The 19,733-nt window shown below is 32.1% G+C and overlaps 2 protein-coding genes across 2 annotated transcripts; one reads left to right on the forward strand and one right to left on the reverse strand.

Annotated features, from left to right (window-relative positions):
• Positions 1–629: 629 nt before the first annotated feature.
• Positions 630–10,808, forward strand: LOC114186626 (uncharacterized). Its single transcript, XM_028074588.2, has 19 exons — positions 630–784; positions 1,092–1,204; positions 1,322–1,397; positions 1,509–1,651; positions 1,890–2,060; positions 3,232–3,439; positions 3,962–4,047; positions 4,204–4,435; positions 4,583–4,706; positions 5,039–5,175; positions 6,830–6,938; positions 7,638–7,680; positions 8,153–8,315; positions 8,524–8,594; positions 8,691–8,784; positions 9,210–9,437; positions 9,607–9,816; positions 10,035–10,424; positions 10,560–10,808. The coding sequence occupies exons 1-19, from the start codon at positions 758–760 to the stop codon at positions 10,683–10,685; spliced, it is 2,751 nt and encodes a 916-aa protein (XP_027930389.1). The 5' UTR covers positions 630–757; the 3' UTR covers positions 10,686–10,808.
• A 1,518-nt stretch (positions 10,809–12,326) lies between these two features.
• On the reverse strand, positions 12,327–15,071 carry LOC114188248 (calcium uniporter protein 1, mitochondrial-like). The gene is made up of 3 exons (XM_028076819.2): positions 14,953–15,071; positions 14,171–14,789; positions 12,327–12,960 (listed from the first exon to the last, which is right to left on the reverse strand). Exons 2-3 carry the CDS (start codon positions 14,660–14,662, stop codon positions 12,472–12,474), a joined length of 981 nt encoding a protein of 326 aa, XP_027932620.2. The 5' UTR covers positions 14,663–14,789; positions 14,953–15,071; the 3' UTR covers positions 12,327–12,471.
• Between the last annotated feature and the right edge of the window lie 4,662 nt (positions 15,072–19,733).

Genomic DNA, 19,733 nt, shown 5'->3' on the forward strand with positions numbered 1-19,733 from the left:
GTATTTACCTTATCCGTTAAAAAACTTTATTTCGTTGAGCAACAGTTTAAACATGTGTTACAGTGAAATTTAGAATAAAATTTGGTAAGAAAAATTAAATTCAAGTATTTTTGACTAAATTAGAATAAAATTTAAAAAAAAACTAATTTTAAAATTTTCTAAAATTTGAGAGACAAAAGACTTGAGGAAAAAAAAATACATATTTAACCTTAATTTTAATAGAATAAGATTCATAAATTTTTTATCAGTTATTATAATTTTATATTTTAGAGTAATACATTGTTATTGTAGGAAGGTTTAAATTGATTTTCTTAAAGCTACATTATTATTATTTTTTTCTTTTTTTATTTATTTTATTACTAATCTCAAAATCACAATTCTCATTCCTCTCGTACCTACAAATCCTAATCATAAATTTGCAAACATTACACAAACAAACTATGAATTGCATCAAGTCAACATCACTGTCTGTTCTTCTTCAACCATCTCAATTCATCATTCTACAACCTACAACTATTTCATAAACATGGCGGTGTGTGGATTGCAGTTAGTAATTATTGAAGTGCAAGAAGCAAAATCCTCACCTGTATGACATGAAATCAAGCCCAGCCCATTTGATGATCAGGCCCAAAACCATGTGTGTCTCCGGTTGAATTGGCGGGAGTGTAATATCAGTTTAGTCCGATATCAATGTCAGAACTTTAGTGGCTTCCGACTTTGAGACCTTACGGTGGTCTCTCTTCCTCCTCTCTCCACCATGGAGACCGTTCCCTCTGTTCTCAAGGTAACCCTAATCAACGCCTTATCTACCAACCTCGTTTTACCATATCATAAATGATGAAAATGATTGGTTGTACAATGCCGTTAATCCTTTGTGAGATAACTTCAATACACACTTTCCAGTTTTTAGTTTCGTTGGTGAGACTGAGACAAGTTTTACTTTTTGTTGGTGCTTTATCTGTATGATAAATAATTGAATGTGCTATGGAAATGGTGTTGAGTTGCCCCATCAGCATTGTGAATGACGTGTTAGAGGTTTTGAGGGTTTTATGATTGTTGGACGCTGATGTGTTTTCTACTGTTGTTTTCAGAAATATTTTGGTTTTTCAAATTTTCGGCCTTACCAGAGAGAAGTTATTGAGAAAATTATTGAGAGAAGGGATTGTTTGGTAGTCATGGCTACTGGTAGTGGGAAGTCCTTGTGGTAAAGCATCATCATTCCCTTTTTTTTCTCTCTCATTCTGTGTTTTTTACCTCTTCTTGGCCCTAATTGCCTAAATTGGAGAGTTCAGAGGTGAACTTTTATTTTATTTCTTAACAGCTATCAGATACCTCCCTTGGTTGTTGAAAAGACTGGGATAGTTGTGAGCCCTTTGATATCGTTGATGCAAGACCAGGTTAATTGATTGGTTCTTCTGAATGAGTCTTCTTGTTTTACTTTTTTATGCTCTCAATGCCATTCTGTACCAGTCAATAGTGATTATCTAATAAGAAGAGATGGAAAACAGGTGATGGCTTTAAAACAACGAGGTATTAGAGCTGAATATCTTGGAAGTGCTCAGAAGGATTTCACTGTGCACTCTAAAGCTGAACGTGGTCAATTTGACATTCTGTTCATGACTCCTGAAAAGGCATGCACAGTTCCTACCAGGTAATGGATTAAACACATGTCTAACATTCAGCTGGCAGATTGTGGCCTTTATTTTGAGTGAATTTCACTGAAAATTATAGCTTTTAAAAATGGAAGTGTCGTGGAGCTATTCTAGAAGTTACATGACTAGTTTACTTTATCAGTTAATTAACTTTTTGATTTCTGAAATTAGATCGTCAATTTAGTCCATACCATGTCTTGTCTAATTAATTCTGTTCACTTGAACTTATTTTTGTAGTTTTTGGTCCAACTTACTAAATGCTGGAATTAGTCTTTTTGCTGTTGATGAAGCCCATTGCATATCGGAATGGGGACATGATTTTAGGGTGGAATACAAGCATTTAGACAAGTTACGTAAGGTCTTGGTTGATGTTCCTTTTGTTGGTCTAACTGCGACTGCCACTGAAAAGTAAGCATCTTTTTCTTTGGTTTTTGGTGAAGCATATCGTGGCTGTACTTTATAATGTCTCTGATACACATTTTGTGCCTTCTTTATCTTGTATTTATTATGCTCACCAATTGTTCATCGACAAATTTGTTTTTAGTTGCAAGTCGGATCATGGTTTCTTACTTTTACATGAACTTTATCTCCATGCTTTGCTTGTGTTGGATTAAAATTTCAGTCCATTTCAGCCTTTTGTCTGCCTGTCTATTTGTCTATTTCTCTCTCATGTTCCCTTTCCCTTTCCACAAATACAGCAAGAAGGGTAAATGTTGGTGAATGATAGAATTATAAAATGAAGGTAGTTTGACCTATAAAGACTAACCAGAAACTAATTCTTTTTTAGTATTTTATTATGTCGTCAAAATAATCTTAAACTGATAATCAGGGGAATTGAAACTAATCTCGAGGTACTGAAATCTATTTATGAAGTTGATTAGGGGCAATATGGGAGGGAAGGAGAGCCAGGACTTGAATGTATTGGGGTTGGAAGTAGTGCTTCTGTTCTACAGCATTGATTCGAATCTTCCTCTCTGATCTAGTATTCTGTTATCCAATTTATAGATTTCCAGAGATAGAGGACTTTTGTTAGTAAACATCACATATTGTTCTATGTTTTGATCTAGTTCTGCAAGAAGACTATTAGGTTTCTTAAATTTTTAAAATAGTGCTGTTTGTGGCAAAAATAAATTACCAGGTTCTGGAGTGATTAAACCACCTCTACAGAATCCAAACTTGTTTCTGTTGACATCAGATGTATAGGGGAGGGCTGCTGAAGATCGTATAAGATATTTCTTCTTTGATTTAAATCTTTACTGGTACAACTATTCTGACGGTGTTTTTCATACTGTGTACTTCTGGTGGTTTCTTTCTCTTTTTTCTTTTCCATTTTAGAACATCTTCTCATCATGAGGAAAGAATTTTCTTACCTGCATTGAACGCTATAATGAGCATTGCTTTAGGATTGGATTAAAATTAATTGATATTTCTACTTCGTAAATTAATTAATTAATTTATGTTACACTTCTTTCTGTTGCATTGTCGTACTTCATGGTTCGATTAATTGATAGCATACTGTAGCTTTATTTAGATTAAAGAAAAACATACAGTCATGTTAATTTGTGTGCTTTATTTGCAGGGTTCGATTTGACATCATCAGTTCCCTGAAGATGGATAACCCTTATGTTACGATTGGTTCATTTGATCGCACAAATCTTTTCTATGGTGTCAAACAATTGAACCGTGGACAATCTTTTATTGATGAGCTTGTGCGGGAAATTTCAAAAGAAGTTGCTACTGGTGGTTCAACTATAATTTATTGCACAACAATCAAAGATGTAGAGCAGGTGATGTGCTAGAAATGAATCCCAAACTAGTTTTCTATCTTGTTCTTTGATGAAGGATAATGGAAGATTTTACACGACTCAGAACGCTTAGTAAACTATGTCGAAGGGACTGATTGCTTGATGACTCATTAAGATTTTTTAGTTATTACACACAATAATTAAGGTGGTGCTGTATTGTACTATTTGGGATATTCATTCATGATTCAAGACAAATTTGAGAACTTTCAACAAATTATGTAATAGGAAAGAATTGCAAAACTCATGCTAACACCAAGTATGCCTTCTTAGATATGGGAAATAAATAAAAATATATACAAACATAATACATATATATATCCTTCGAGTATAGTTTCTTCATGACCTTTCACTATGTCTGGTTACTTATCATGATGGTTTGTCAAAAACTGATAGTCTATCTTTCTGTTTTACCTACTGAACTCTTGTTTGCACTTTTGTTGTCTAAATTCTGTTCGTCTGCAGCCTTTTTAAAGTTTATATCCTGATATTTATTGTTTTAAATAGGTATTCAAGTCATTTACAGAAGCAGGCATTGCGGCAGGAATGTACCATGGCCAAATGAATGGAAAAGCTCGAGAGGAGTCTCATAGGTGAATGTTCTTTCTTATTTTAGAACATGAAATAAAATTTCGTCTCTGATCACTATGAAAGGTGGAGCATACTCCTTACCTCCCTCCTGTTCTCTAATTTTTGAAGATGCTTCAATGTTTTGAACCTAACTAAACTGTGTTCTAATTTATTCACAGATTATTTGTTAGAGATGAACTGCAAGTCATGGTGGCCACCATTGCCTTTGGCATGGGCATAGATAAACCTAACATTAGACAAGTGATTCACTATGGTTGCCCTAAAAGTCTAGAATCCTACTACCAGGAAAGTGGACGATGTGGTAGAGATGGTATAGCTTCTGTTTGTTGGCTTTACTACACAAGAAGTGACTTTGCAAAGGGCGACTTTTACTGTGGAGATGTAAAATCAGTATGCGTTTTAATATTTATCTGAAAAAGTTTGGCTAAGGAATTATTTGTAGTTGAATGAGCATTGAAGCTGCTTACTTCTTGCATATTGTCTCCATATAAGTTATCCCCATTCTCCTACCTAATATTTAAGTCTCCAATGTACCAGGAAAAACAAAGAAAAGCTATTATGGAGTCATTGCTTGCTGCTGAACGCTATTGTGTGCTGACAACATGCAGAAGAAAGTTTTTGCTTGAATACTTTGGGGAAAAAGTTTCAGCTGATAGATGCGGTTTGTCTTTTACTTAGATGCTTCATTGTTGTCCTTGTAGAGTTAGAGCACAAACTTAATAGCTTGTCATTGTTACTTCATTGACTTTATATAATTAGGGGAATCGAGAATAGTGTATTTAATCCTAATACCCCCGTCAAGGTGGATCATGTGTGTCATATGCTCCCAAGCTTGCTAAATAAGGTTAAATTTAGGCTCTCTAAGGGACTTACAAAATAAATCAGTTAACTGGACAAGTTGACAAAACCAATAACTATCTTTATCTTGGCTGAAACTAACCTTTTCTTATTTAGTTTACTCCAATTTCTATTTCTTTTATACGTGCTTTGTAGGGAACTGTGATAATTGCAAAGTCTCAAAGAAGGAGCGAGACATGTCAAGGGAAGCATTTCTTCTAATGGCTTGCATTCATTCATGCAACGGTAGATGGGGTCTTAATATGCCTATTGATGTCCTGCGCGGGTCTCGAGTAAGATGTTCAAAATTAAAGCTAGGAACTGTTTTCATTTCAGTTTTAGAGAATTCATTCACTTTTTGAGTTCTTGTTTGGTGGCATTAGTTTCTTATTCCTTTATTTAATCATGTACACATGTACTCCCTTTTTTTTCTTCTGTCATTGTTATCCTTGTGTTTTGATTAACAATATTTTTTTCTTTGGTTAATAGTATCACTTATTATTTACAATAAATTGAGTCTTATAGTTTTATCGTAATATCTATAGGTTGTTTACCTTTTTCAGCCTTTGTTGATAGCTGTCCCTTATTTTCTTTAGCCCTTTTCAAGCATAAGTGTATCTAACTGTCTATCTACTACTATCAATTAGGTGTTTCAGGGAAATAATTGAACTTCTACAAAGAGATCGAAGTTGCGTGTAAATTTTAATAATGAAGCTGTAAATGTAATTTTGAAGCCTTTTTCTTTAATAAAATTGAAAGAATGCTATTGGATTGCTATGCTTTAGGTTAGCACTACAACCTGTACCAATCATATGCTGCATTCTTGATAAAAATAGAAGGAAAAAAAATGCAAAAGTGGGGCGACCAATTATGAAGCCTTAATTGAGAACTTGACAGGAGACAATTTGGAAATTTTGTGTGATCATAAGTCTAAGGATGGTAAGTTTTGTTCTACAGAATACAAAATTGAAAAGAGTACTCAAGTAATGATTCTGTCACAATGATTAAAAACCATGAACTTTACAGTTGCACAAAGAAGAAAAGAAAGAGAAAGCACCAATTTATCTTCCATCCGCTGATGGAAATTTATTACACTAAATTTGGATATTTCAAACTAACAACTCACATTACTTCATTTATATTATCCTAAAATTGTTCAAAAGGAACATTCCAGTTATTCAACTGCACAAAAAGCTCCTTTAGTTCATGATGACGAGGTGGCTTTTAAGAAACCTATAAATCCTGTTTCCTCTCATTCATAACTGTTGGAAGTCCCACATCGACTAGAGATAATGCAATTTCATAGTATATAAGTGAGGTGCAAACCTGATCTTAAAATTCGGTTTTGTGAGGTTGAGTTAGGCTTAAAGTCTACTTCTAACATAGTATTAGAGCCATTGCTTAAAAGAAAAAAAAGCCTATCCTAGCGAGATTTCTTGGACATTCTGTTCCACCAGCTATCGGGTCGCTAACAGACCACCCATTAATTTCTAGTCCCACACACGAGATGTATATACCTCGGCGTGAGGGGGTGTGTTAGAAGTCCCACATCGACTAGAGATAAAACAATTTCATAGTATATAAGTAAGGTGCAAACCTCACTTTACAAGCCGTCGATTTTGTGGGGTTGAGTTAGGCTTAAAACCCACTTCTAACAATAACGATAAACATTGAAGCCTTAGTGCATATAGAGTCTGATGTTACATGGTAGACAAGCATATTCAAATCCTCGAGTACCCACAAAATGATTTTGAATCTAGCAATTTGGTACCTTCTTTTTGCTGTCTGTAGATACTGCTGCACACTGCTTTAAGAATACCCTCTACTTGGTATACTTTAAAAGCATTAGTATCTTTTTGTTTTCATTCATCCTTAGCCTGTACTGTTGCCTTTAAATTTATTTAGTCGTTCAAATTGTTGATAGTTGTATTAGCTTGTAACTTGTAGGCCAAGAAAATTCTTGAGGTTCAGTTTGATAAGCTTCCACTTCATGGGCTGGGGAAAAATTATCCAGCAAATTGGTGGAAATCACTTGGGCATCAATTGATTTCTCAAGGTATTGAGTGGAAATAATTTACCTAGTTACACAATCATGAGTTATGTTCAAACAGTTCTGTGGATTGACATTCTCAGTTCAGGGTAGTTTGAATTATGTAGAGCAAAGCATTTTCTGTCGCTCTGTTTAAGTTGACTGCCGTCATTTTGGGTAATTTCAATCATTAGAAGGCAGTTTTAACATTGTAAATTACTTGGTTTATAAAGAATTTCATTGTTTTTGAAAATGAAATCACAATTTTCCGGTTTCTGTTGCCTTCTTTGCTGTCCCTTGTATTCATTTTCTAAGTCTTGGGTATGACCATGGATGAAAGTCTGCCTTTTTCTCTTTGATTATCTAAGTGAATATGTTACATTGAAGAATGGCAAGTGACCCCTTTATTTTTCTTTTTTCCTACTTCCATTTTTGTTGAACTGGAGCTTTTTGACGTAGTAGCAATATCACTATACGTCCATGAAAAGAAAAAATTACATTTGAAAAATAATTGGCATTTTTTTTCTGTTTTCAAACATAATTATTGTTCATACATCTCATGCTATTTATTTGATACTGGTAAGTCTATTTCTTCCTTAAGTATATTTTACATATTATACTATTCACAATCTACATCTAAAAATGACAATCTTTTATATTACACAGTAAATTCTATTGGAAGAAATTGCTAGATGCGATTTTTAATAAACTCCTATTGTTCTACAGGTTATCTGAAGGAGACTGTTAGTGACGTATACAGAACTATAAGGTAGATTCTTCAATTTATTTGGTAGATTGCAGTAGTTATTTGAAGTCCTTTTATGCCACAAGTCTGTTACCCAAATGTAGGATGAAAGAATAATTCTTGCTCGGATACCTTCGTGGAAAATAATGATTCCTCAAGGAGGAAAAGTTTATAGATAAGTATCACTGGGATTTCTGGAGTTCTGCCCTCTTGCACTCGATAACATTACAAATACTGTTCTATCCCCTTCCAACTCCCGGTTTATCCTTCCCGTTAACTACTACTAATTATATGTTTCCCTTATCCACCTCATCACCCAGACTGTTAATAGAGCCGGACTTCTCTAATTGGGCATCATACTTCTGTCATAATTTTTTATCATTGGGACCTAAAAATGTAAAAAGACATCTATTATGGAACCTTTGAGTTTTAGTGTTTTAGCGTGTTTCACAACTGAAGCTATAATTAGACCTAACATTTGTTCTTCATGAACCAGTGTCAGTTCAAAAGGAGAGCAGTTTTTGGCCTCTTCAAGACCAGATTATCAACCTCCTTTAGTTTTGACATTGACTGCGGACATGCTTGGAGAAGAAGATAATGGAAACACACAAGACGAATTCAAAGCTTTATCCACTTCAGAATTAGATGGTTTTTCAGAGGTTGGCAATTAAGTGGTTTTATCTTTATCCAACATCTTTTTTCTTTTTCCTTTTTTCTAATCATCAGTGAAGCTTTTTGAATAAGTGGTTGATAATTATATGTATAAATAAGCCATTTATTCATAAAAAGGTAAAAATTGCTTACAGTTTTTGTTTATAAGTGACATTATATTAACTCTAAATCTATGTGCTGTACTTCTCCACTCAGGCTGAGAGAAAGCTCCACCAAATGCTTTTGGAAGAAAGATTAGAGCTTGCAAGAAGTGTTGGAACAGCTCCGTATAGTTTTTAACTTTTAACAGTTTGTGAAGGATATTAATTCTTAGTTTCTTTTATCCATGGTTTCATCACAAAACTGTTATACTGTCTTTGTAGATATGCTATATGTGGCGATCAAACGATCAGGAAAATTGCATTGACAAGACCATCTACAAAAGCAAGACTAGCAAACATTAATGGTGTAAATCAGGTATGCCTTCAATGTTTTCAACATGTCTGGAAACGGGACCAGACCAAATGGTTCATGAAGAAAAAACAGGAAGTTGTCAAAACTCATCAAAATGGCTTTAGTAAACAAATTTTTTATTCATTTCAGTTCAGCTTAGTTAATATAACATTCTTGGCAGCAATTACTTTATGAAGAAATCTCCCAGTTGCGAAGGTTTATTGAAATAATATGAAATGACTTACTAGATTTCCAAATAGGGGGAGAAATTATTGATGCATGCAGTGTGAACTAGTTAATCCTCTGAATGAGCAATCACATATCAGACCATGCTGCCTTGTGAAATTTGTTTGTCCTGTAAACATGTCTTAGATAACTGAAGTCATTTTTATTTTATACCTTCTGTCTTTCTGTCATTTGAAATACTAATTTCAAACAACATTGTTCAGCACCTAGTGACGAAATATGGAGATCATTTTCTTCAAGTTATTCGGAAACTGTCACAAGGACTAAACCTATCATTGGACGGGGAAGAAAGGGTCCCAATGGCTAGTTTGCAAACTAATGAAGTAAAGAAAGTGTCTCCACTAACCAACAAATCCAAGAAGTTGACATCAGCAAAGTTTGAAGCATGGAAAATGTGGCATGAAGATGGTCTTTCTGTTCATGATATTGCTGTATGTCATTCAAATCTGCTGTTATTAATAAAGATCTTTGCTCCACAATTTCATTGTATAACTTCATTACATTGGTGTATGTCATATTAGTCTGTTGTTGCTAAATCAATGCCCACATGTTTCACTGTGTAACTACTTTCTCTACTGAATCCTCTCTTCGTAATATCAGAACTTAGAAGTTAGATCGGCTCCTATAAAAGAACAAACTGTTGCTGAATATCTGCTGGAAGCTGCCCAAGAAGGATTACCATTTGATTGGGTTAGATTCAGCAAGATGATAGGACTGACACAAGAGATCATGTCAGAAATTCAGGGTGCCATTTCAAAAGTTGGATCTACAGACAAGCTGAAGCCTATAAAAAATGAATTGCCAGAAGATGTGAGTTCAGATTTCCTACCTTCATGATTTGAGTACATCTTGTTATTTATACAAATAATATGGTCCAATATATTTCATTCTACTGCTTTATCTTCTATGGCGACAACTTCATGATTTTAGGTTTACTTGTTTTTATTTCCTGAAAATTATTCGAACTTGTAGGTAAGAACTGCTTATGGCTTCATTGAATTTGAGATTGAATAATTTTTGTGGTGCAGATAAGTTATCAGCACATCAAGACTTATTTGTCAATGCGAAACTGTGGTATATCCTTGGAAACAAATCAGTCTGGAAGTAACCAGACCGGGAAAGATGAACTTACACACAATGCCTCAAATTTGTCAGACTGTACTTTAGAAACATGTCCTGACAGGCAATGTGAAGATGACATTTCGGTAAAAAGTTTCGCTGAACAACGTGACTTAGAAATGGATGAGGTACCTTCTTTACCTGTCAACAGTTCTGAGGAACATAAGCTTTTAAATGCTAGTGAAGGGGAATTCACAAGAAAACGACAAAAGGTCAGTGAAACGAAGGAAGTAAACTCAACTAGATTGGAGGCTACAGTGAGTTCTGTTGTAGAGTGGATGAACAACCTTGATGAAGGGGTAAGTGGAGACTTGTTTATGTTTCTGACGACTTTATATATATATATATATATATATATATATATGCGCGCGCGTGCGCCCGCGCTTTGCTTTGTAATTATAATTGTCGGAAAATGTGTTGTTTATTGGTTTCAGGCTACGTTGAACAATATTTTGGAACACTTCAACGGATCCAGTGAAGATTCTGTGGTTGAACTGCTAAATTGCCTAGAGTGTGACTTTTTAATATATAGGAAAGGGAACGTGTATAGGGTTTTGTAACAGTTTATGCATCATGTTTTATAGATCACGCTTGTGAAAAGCTATTTCTTTGTAGTCTTTTGCATTTTCACTATACAATATTAGCTGCTTTGAGTAATGAACATACTAGTCATTTCGTAACAATTCCATGTGTTTTAGGGTAAATACCTTTTTTCCTCTCTTTTTTGTTTTATTGCTTTTTTTCGTTTTATTGCTCGTAGATTTCGTATTTGATCCCATATCTAACAATTTTGTAGTTATTCTTATTAAGTCTTGGTTTCATAATTCCTAGATATGTCAAAGTGAGTCAATCCAGCTCACACGAGTTGGCTCACCACGAGTCGGGTTGAAAATGAGTGAACCTAACCTGGCTCACTTTCTGGTAAGTCAGAAATTTTGTAATCCGGTTCAATCTATCACGGGTTGGTGGGTTAAGTGGGTTGGTTCACCAACCCATCTAATTTTTTTTTTAGTATTCAAATATTTAAATAAATTTTTAAGTAACCCATGTGATGACAATCATAGTAAAATCAAGAATCAATGTTTTGATCATGTTCACCACCAATATATGAAGAATTATTTCCAAGAAAGTATCTATTAGTCTAAGAAAGCATGGCTAATATTACAAATTTTCTGTCATACTATTTAACAAAATATAAATAAAAAAATTATACATTTTTTTCATGCTAATTTAGAAAAAAATTGTTTGTAAGACGGTTACTTGAATAATTTACTATAAAAATTATAGTTAAAAATTAAAGTATCAACATATATATAACTTGACAATCAAATTAATTAAACATTTAAGCTATTCAAATATAATTAAACAACATTCTAGCATTTAAAAATATGAAATTGTGAGCAAATATAATAGAAGTAGTAAATAATTATTAAAAAAATTTAAAAAAAATTTAAAAAAAAATGGTGGGTTAAGTGGGCCAACCCACCTTCAATCCGACTCGAACCCGTTTAACTCATGAGTTAAGTGAGCCGGGTTGAGTTCAACCCACTTTTGAAAAAGTTGAATTTTTTTCAACCCAACCCGATTCGAACCCGTGGTGAACCAGATTGACTCACGGGTTGAAACCCATTTTGACATCTCTAATAATTATTTCATTGGATGAATAACAAACATAATAGAAAAACATAATAGAAATTGATGTATCATTAGTTTATGTGACTTCGTAAAGGTTTATAAAATGACCTTCACTTCATTTTGTAAGTCTTTATTTAAATATATAACTCAAACAATAAATTTTGACATCTTTTAGATCTTTTAGTTCTTAATGTGATTTGATCTCTCAATTTAATAAATTTAAAGATGCATCTTTTAGTTCTCAATGTGATTTGATCTCTCAAATTAATAAATTTAAAGATGCAGCATTGACACTTTAAAAATAAAATAAGAAAAAAGTGGATTATGTGTTTTCTTACTTGTATGAAATTTTAAAATATTTTTAGGATTTTCTCTATTTTAACGTTTAGAAAACAAAAAATCAAGTTTAAAAAAATTGGACATCTTTTACCACGAATTTTTTAACTAGTGAACTTTATTTACTTCAGACCATTTGAGATATATTTATCCCAACAGTTAACAGAACCACGGAAACAAAAAACGCATGACTGGTACTCTCAGAATTAACGAGCAATCAACAGATGGAATAGAACATAATCTTCATGCATTGGTACGAAAATGAGGCAAATAAGAAGCCAAAACTATAGTTAGTTTAATCTCTCCCCTCCAACACTAAAACAAAGGGAACAAAGTTAACTATAGTATAAAGAATGGCAAATCCTCCTGAAAATGTTAATCTCTACTATGTAAAGCATCTTCAAGATCCAGTTCCACCCCTATGCGATTTTTTAAATTGGTACTAGCATGTAAAGGTGTTTTGCACTTGCACTGGAGTTCCTTGAATCTCTGAATGTCAAAACTATGGCTCTTGAAAAGCTTCTTCTGCCTTGAAAGAAAAAGCCTCTTCATCAAGTCTTGGTAAGTAGGGTCTCTTGAAGTGAACAAAAAGTATGCATAGCCTATGACCAACCCTGTGGTTGTGGTAAAAAATGCAATTGGCTCCATTACATCCCATGAAAATTCCCAGAATGTTAGTCTGAAGAAGAGGCTCACTGTCACTAGGCCAAATCCTAGTCCAGACCACAGGATGCGTCGCACATGCTTATGTGCCAACACATCAATTTCCTCTTTCTTTTCTTGCAGGATCTTAAACTCCTCCCTTATAGGATCGTTCTCAGCAGTCAGTGCCAGTGGAACGGCTCTGCGAACCAGATCCACCACCTTAAACACACAATATTGCCATACAACACAAACATAATCAGTAAATTGAGAAAACTTTCCACATCATGACAGAATTGAGTTGGTAGATCAGATAAACTAGGATTCCACAAACATCTTGTATCAGACAAAAAACATAATAGAGAACTGAAGGAGTCACAAAAATTATTTTCTACTGGTTTTAGTTTGATGCATAGTAGCCAGTTCAACTGAAAAGAGTAATCCTTCATTGAAACAGGTTTAGGCATGATAATCTATGACAAATAGCTTGAAACACAACTAATTAGCTATAATACGTAACCATATTTGAAGTTCTCATGGACACTACTCCTTGTTATGTTTCATTAGTGAATGCATCAGTCTTAAACCAGTAAAGTTGTTCTAAGTTGGAACCTTTTTGCATAACTAGCACATAGAATATTAAACTAAAATATTAAGATTTTGCACTTGAAGAATCCATTATAATTTATTAGACCTCTATACAGCAGGACATGAAAACAAGATTCCAGACTCTAGATATCATTATCTGGATAGGACAAGCATAATGAAAAGAGAGGTTCGATCTAAATCGTTGTCATTGAGAGGATACAATGAAACAATTTGGAGCTATAGAGTTCTTGAAAGCCAATGTTCTTAAAGTTTCTAAACTCAGTTTGTTCTCTCTATTTCAGAAAATAAACTGTAACTGGATTAGACTTCATCAGCTCCACTACATAAAGCTACAATGAGAGAGAGAGCAGACACCATAAAACATAAAACTAAGAGAATTTATATTTGAATCATTAATTGATAGATGAAAAAAAAATCACCATCATCACCATGGAGTTAAGCCAAAGGTTGAATCATGAAACTACTTTAGGTTGAATTGAATTCGAAGAGTGCCAGACATGCAGGATAAACTGAAGATTCACTAACAAAAACCCACACAGGACAGAAGGATGGATGCTACACAAGTCACAATCCATTCAAAAAAAATTCTTTACAAATTACATATAATATTTCCCCGTGAAAAGAAATGTGTAGGTCAGGGAGGACCCTCACACACTAAAAAGCAGGAAAAAAAAGGTAAAAATTGACATTATTGCTCCTACGGTGAGTAGATATTCTGTTATATACTTAGATCCGGACATGCTTTTCATATGTCCCACAAGCACAAATTATGCTCTTATCCCAGCATAAACACAAGCAATTCAAATCAATCATAACATCTCACCTTATCAGGATGCAAATACACTTTGTCCCGGAAGAGGAGAACAACCCCAGCCTCATCAAGAACCCTAGCAAAAGCTGCAGCCTCCTCAGGACTTCTGGCAATCCCCATGCTCTCACAGGCCTCAAGAAGCTCAGAGTAGCAAATAACTTCCTTCCCTTCCATACCAAGCTTCATCTTGAGGGACTCCACATTCACCAATCTCATAAGCTTCTTGGCTTCAGAGAATGATATAAAATCTTCTCTTTCATTACCATTGCTGACACCACCACCCCCAGTTGAAGTTGACACACCCCTCTTTATTTGATTCAACAGAAAAGATAAAGGTGTCATCCCACCACCACCACCACCACTTCTTCCACCACCCCTCAAACCCAACAAAGGAGGATCAAAAGGATGAAGCTTTTCCCTATATCCATTACTAACACTACCAATTGCAGATACCCTTTGCCTCAGAAAACCCCCACCAGCACACCACCGCCACCTACCCCACATTTTTTCAGAACCCAGATAATTAAAAAAATCCAAAATTTATGAGAAAAACACCAGCATCACAAAAAATCGACACTGCCCAGTAAAGTCACCACCGTGACAAATCAACAACCCTCATCTCCCTTCTCATCTGAAACATTCAAAACATATTGGTCACTAAAACCGGTGCTCAAAAGTAGCAACTTCCATAAAAGGACTGACAAACAAGTATACTTTAATAAAAAATCCGAAGAAAGAGAAAAAGAATCTTTGTGTGTGCATCTGGCAACTTTCATCAAACAAAAAAATATTACCTTAAGAGAGGAAGGAAAGACAAGGTGAGAATCGGAGAAGGTAAGAGAAATAGCAGAAGAGAAAGTGGATGTCGACCGATTTACTACTTACAAATACTCGGTAGATGGTAGATGTGAATCGACGTCGTTATCAACAACTTTGAGTAACGGTTATTAACGGCGAAAGGCGGAAGGATAGGGTTGATGAGTCAGAGAGCGAGTGTGGGTCCCAGGAATTAGGATTGACATTCACGAACACAACACGCCATAAACTCGCTTCTCACTTGTTGGACTTCAATGTCTCTGTGTTGTGTCCATTGCGTGACCTTACAGATGTAGAAGTCAGATTAATCTGACGGTTGAGTTTAAATGTTACCTGCTTCTATTTATATGACAAAAGTGTTATTTTCTTTTATGCTTTTTCAGAGAACTAATTGGAATGAGGTTTCGGAATAGTTACAAACTCTTGCGGATTTCAAAAGATTGTCTGATAATGATATGACTTGTACGATTTTAATTTTTTTTTAATTCATAATTTTTGTTAATTAATTTCAATAAATTTATATTATAAGAATTTAAAATATTTGAAATGATTCCATCGAGATTTTTGGGGTTAGACAACGTATTTAAGGATGAAAATGGAATGAGAGATGATTATTTGTATGCAAAGACTTTCATATCTCTCTTTAATTGACGAGATTTGGAAATGATAGAGGTAAAAATACAATCATGTATTACACTTTATTCGTATTCATAATATGTGAATGCATCTTCTTGTTGGAAATCAAAAAAGGATAAGCATTACAAATAAGGAAATCCATTCCTTGGAATTTAGTAATTATGTTTTAATACAAATAATAATTTAATTATAATCTTGTCAAATAATATATTCACATTTAACACTTATAACCATTAATAATAATATTAGTAATAATCATTAAATATAATAAATAATAATATTAATTAAAATAATAATTATTAATTATTATTAAAAATAATATATTATTTTATTATAAAGATAACAATAATCTTATATTTTAATTTATTAAATATTATTTCCATCCATTTGTCAATTTTTACAAACTTATAAATTTATTTCCAAATTAATCCAATCATCAGCTCAAATATTTTAAAAGAAATAACATAAATTTCAATTTTAAATTCATCCAAATTATCCATTATTTCTCCCGATCCTTAAAAATTACATAGCGGGAAGATTTTACGATCCATTATTGCATACAAAAGATGTTAGAGGGAATCTCGTCCAGGTTTTTTTCTATATTATTTTTTTTTATTTTATGAAAAAGTTAAATAATTTTGTTTGATTTTATATATCTTTAGAAATCATGAAGTACACAACTATGCATGTATTATGGGATTTTATGAACAGAAGTTGTTGTGCTTTGTATGAAATGATATGGATGTGTGAGAATAAGTATATATATATATGGTATGAGCTAGACGAAATTCCATGAGTCTCTTTCGGAGACTTCATGGTGGTATTATAGTGTATGTAATGGAATAAGGATTCAAGCAATGTTGCATCTTGAAACTCTATTAAATCAGTCAAGACTCACATAGAGTATATTGTTTCAAGTGGTGAGAATAGCAAGAGGTCCTAGTTTCTAGCAGGATAATAGTCTTAGATGATCATAAACTAACCTTGTGTGTGGTAGAATGAAATTCATTGGCAATGACAAAATAGTAGAGACCACTATAAGTGCAAGCAATCAGTGAATCCGATCCCATTACATGTATCCGGATAATTGAGTTAGAGGGTCTTAATTGTTTGTCATTACATGCATTATGCTTACTGATTCATTGGTTTATAATCTGCTTGCTCAATTATATGTTAAAAATTATTTTCTTTAGCTTACTCTTTTATTTGTGTGTGTTTCTTGTTTGGTTTTCCATTTAACGATAATCACCAAAATTGGTGTGAGCAGATGTAGAAACCTCTAATGGCCGCCGTGATGATGGAAATGCTACAGTTTAGTTAGGTACGTTGAATCTTCTTCTAAGTTGAGCTTCTTTTAAAGTGCTGTTTTATTTGTAATTCTTTACTCTGTGAACAATCTTTTCTTAAACAATTTGTTTTACGTCTAAGTTTGTGTTTATGATATTGTGTTGTGCCTTAAGTATTTTTTTAGTATATTTTGGATAATTCTAATGATTGATTCTTGTATATTTTTTGTCAGCATATAACCATATAATGTGTTATTTATTAGAATTATCTATTCTAAATAATAAATGCATGATTCGGCATATTTAATTATTTTAAAAAATTTAGAAGTTGAGATAAAACACAATTTAGAAAACAGTAACGGAGTTTTCAATTTTAAAACAAATAATATTTTAATTCATTTTAACAAAATTTGATGTTGGAAATTTAGTTGTTTTGTATAATAAGATGCCTTTGTTTGCAGCATCTAACCCGCAATAAACTGCGCGATCTTATTTGTTAATTTATATGTTAGGTAGATTAATAATCAGAATTTTTTTTTTCTACTTTTTAATATGTTTTAAACTTATTTTGCGTAAACCAAATTTTTAAAACATCGCCAAATTTAGCTGCTTCTAGAAAATTAGAAAATGTGAGCTATCTATAAGAGGATTGTTTTCATAACCGCTTAGTAACTGCTTTTTAGTTTATATATTTCATTATTGATTTTATATTTATTAATATAAATTATTTTATTAACCATTTTTTTAAAATTCAGTAATATTTTTATTTTAATAATAACTAAAATGATAAATTTTATATATCTTATTATTATCATAAGGCAAAATTTAACATATATTAAAAAATGAATGTTTTTCCAGTAGTATAAAAAAAAATTATACTATAATTCATATTTTTTAATTTTTATCTTTTATTTTATAATATAATATAACGTGAGTAGTTGATTCTTTTAAATAAAAAGATAATAAAATTTATTGTGAATTATTTATTTTCTTTAAATAAAATATTAATAATACATTAATCAATAATTTACATTACATTATCTCATAAGGATCGAATGAAAAAAATGAAAATTTTATTATCATTGTCCAATAAAATAATTTAAACCTCCATTGAAATTGTGTCAGCAGATACAGACTTTTCAGGAAAGAGCTGAATGTGATGGAATTCCTTCCACAAACTACTTATGGCGAAGGACTCTGAAGTCAAATATGTAACAAATTCAACTTTTGTATAACACAAGTGGTCCTCAGTCCTCGGTTTCTAATTAATTTATGTATCAAATAGTTATATTTATATCTGAAATATATCAGAATTAAATGCAAAAATATAACCATTTTTTATTATATTTATTATACATGCCTAGATATAACTTCAGGTTTGTTCAAATTTCAATTTTAAACTTTTATTTCAAATAAAAATATTTAGTATCCTATTTTAGAAAGTCAAAATTTTAGTCCAATTTCAGTTTCATTATAATTATTTCTTACATTTAGTTAATTAAACTATTTTAATATTATCTTAAATAGAAAATTTAATTCTACCAAATAATTGTGCATATTCCAAGTTAGTTTAACGTTTAAAATTTAAATTAATAAATTAAAAAAAAAGAAATTATTGCATAATTAAAGTACTAATTCCTAGATACTAAAATTGAATTTAGGTATGCATGCATTAAGAAAAGTTGAAACATGGATACAACAAGGAACGTGGACCCATGTTTTAATTTTGTACAGGGGGACCGCAGAAACAGTTGTCAGATTCAGATCATGTTTACATCTTCTTATTAATATTAATTTCATACAATTTTTTAATGGTAATGTTTAAATAAATAAATATTACAAAATTGAATTGATATCAAAATTAAATTTAAATATGTTAATTTACAATTAACAATGTAAAATATTTTTTAACAAATAATAAATAAGTTTCATATTAATTTACTCGTGGAAATATTATTGCAATAACTCGTATACAAAGTCTTGTATTTTGGGACTTTTTTTTCTTCATTTCCAGTTTTTTCTTTTTTACAAAAGCATGTTGTATATTAAGTTATATTTTCAGAACATAATCAGAAGTTTATTAAGAAAATTATAAAACATGAGTTGTTATGAATATGAAGAAAATCTGTAATTAATGATTAGTTTTCTAACAGTTTTACTTCCTTTCAATTTAAGATATATTTCTATTCATATGTTAAAGCCATACTTTTGTTACATTAGATCCAAAGGATTTATTTTTTTTCTGAAAGCTTAATTTTCAGTAAATTTATAAAGAAAACTGATATGAATATAACTTATTATAACAATGATAAATAATTAATGATACATATTACTAAAATAATTTAATTTTCATAAATATCTTGAAACACTCCAAAAAAGAGTGGTTTCTTCTTTACCGACTAAAGTTAAATTATCAACAACCAAAGCCACATGCGAGACAAATAAAGAATTTGGTTGTGGTCGGAAAGCAAATCCACATCCAAAGATTTCTAAATAAAAAAATTATCTAAAAAATGTTGAGACGTTGGATTTCATTTTAATGCTTCTTTTTGTTCATATTCTTTCTATCCGTGTTTTATTTAACTCCGTTACAAATTGACACTGACTCTGTTTGGACTGTTTCAAACATGAATAGAAAGATCAATTTGATTTTTGAAAGCTTATGAGACTTTCAATTTAGTCAATTTAAATAAATAAAAAACAAATGTAAAAAACAGAAATTACCTATAAAAACATCTTTATTTATTTACTAATATTCAAAGACCGATTATATATATATATATATATATATATACTTTAAAAAGACCGAAAAGATCATTGCCCCTTCAAACTTAACG

Source organism: Vigna unguiculata, chromosome 6 (genome assembly GCF_037176805.1).
Source record: "Vigna unguiculata cultivar grain cowpea cultivar isolate G323 ecotype 2 chromosome 6, ASM3717680v1, whole genome shotgun sequence".
Classification (NCBI taxonomy): Eukaryota; Viridiplantae; Streptophyta; class Magnoliopsida; order Fabales; family Fabaceae; genus Vigna; species Vigna unguiculata.

Coding starts and splice junctions, on each gene's coding strand:
- LOC114186626 (XM_028074588.2), top strand. CDS start 758: ATGGAGACCGTTCCCTCTGTTCTCAAG. Junction 1,205..1,321: donor GGTAGTGGGAAGTCCTTGTG/GTAAAGCATCAT, acceptor ATTTCTTAACAG/CTATCAGATACCTCCCTTGG. Junction 2,061..3,231: donor ACTGCGACTGCCACTGAAAA/GTAAGCATCTTT, acceptor CTTTATTTGCAG/GGTTCGATTTGACATCATCA.
- LOC114188248 (XM_028076819.2), bottom strand. CDS start 14,662: ATGTGGGGTAGGTGGCGGTGGTGTGCTGGTGGGGGTTTTCTGAGGCAA. Junction 12,961..14,170: donor TGTATTTGCATCCTGATAAG/GTGAGATGTTAT, acceptor TGTGTGTTTAAG/GTGGTGGATCTGGTTCGCAG.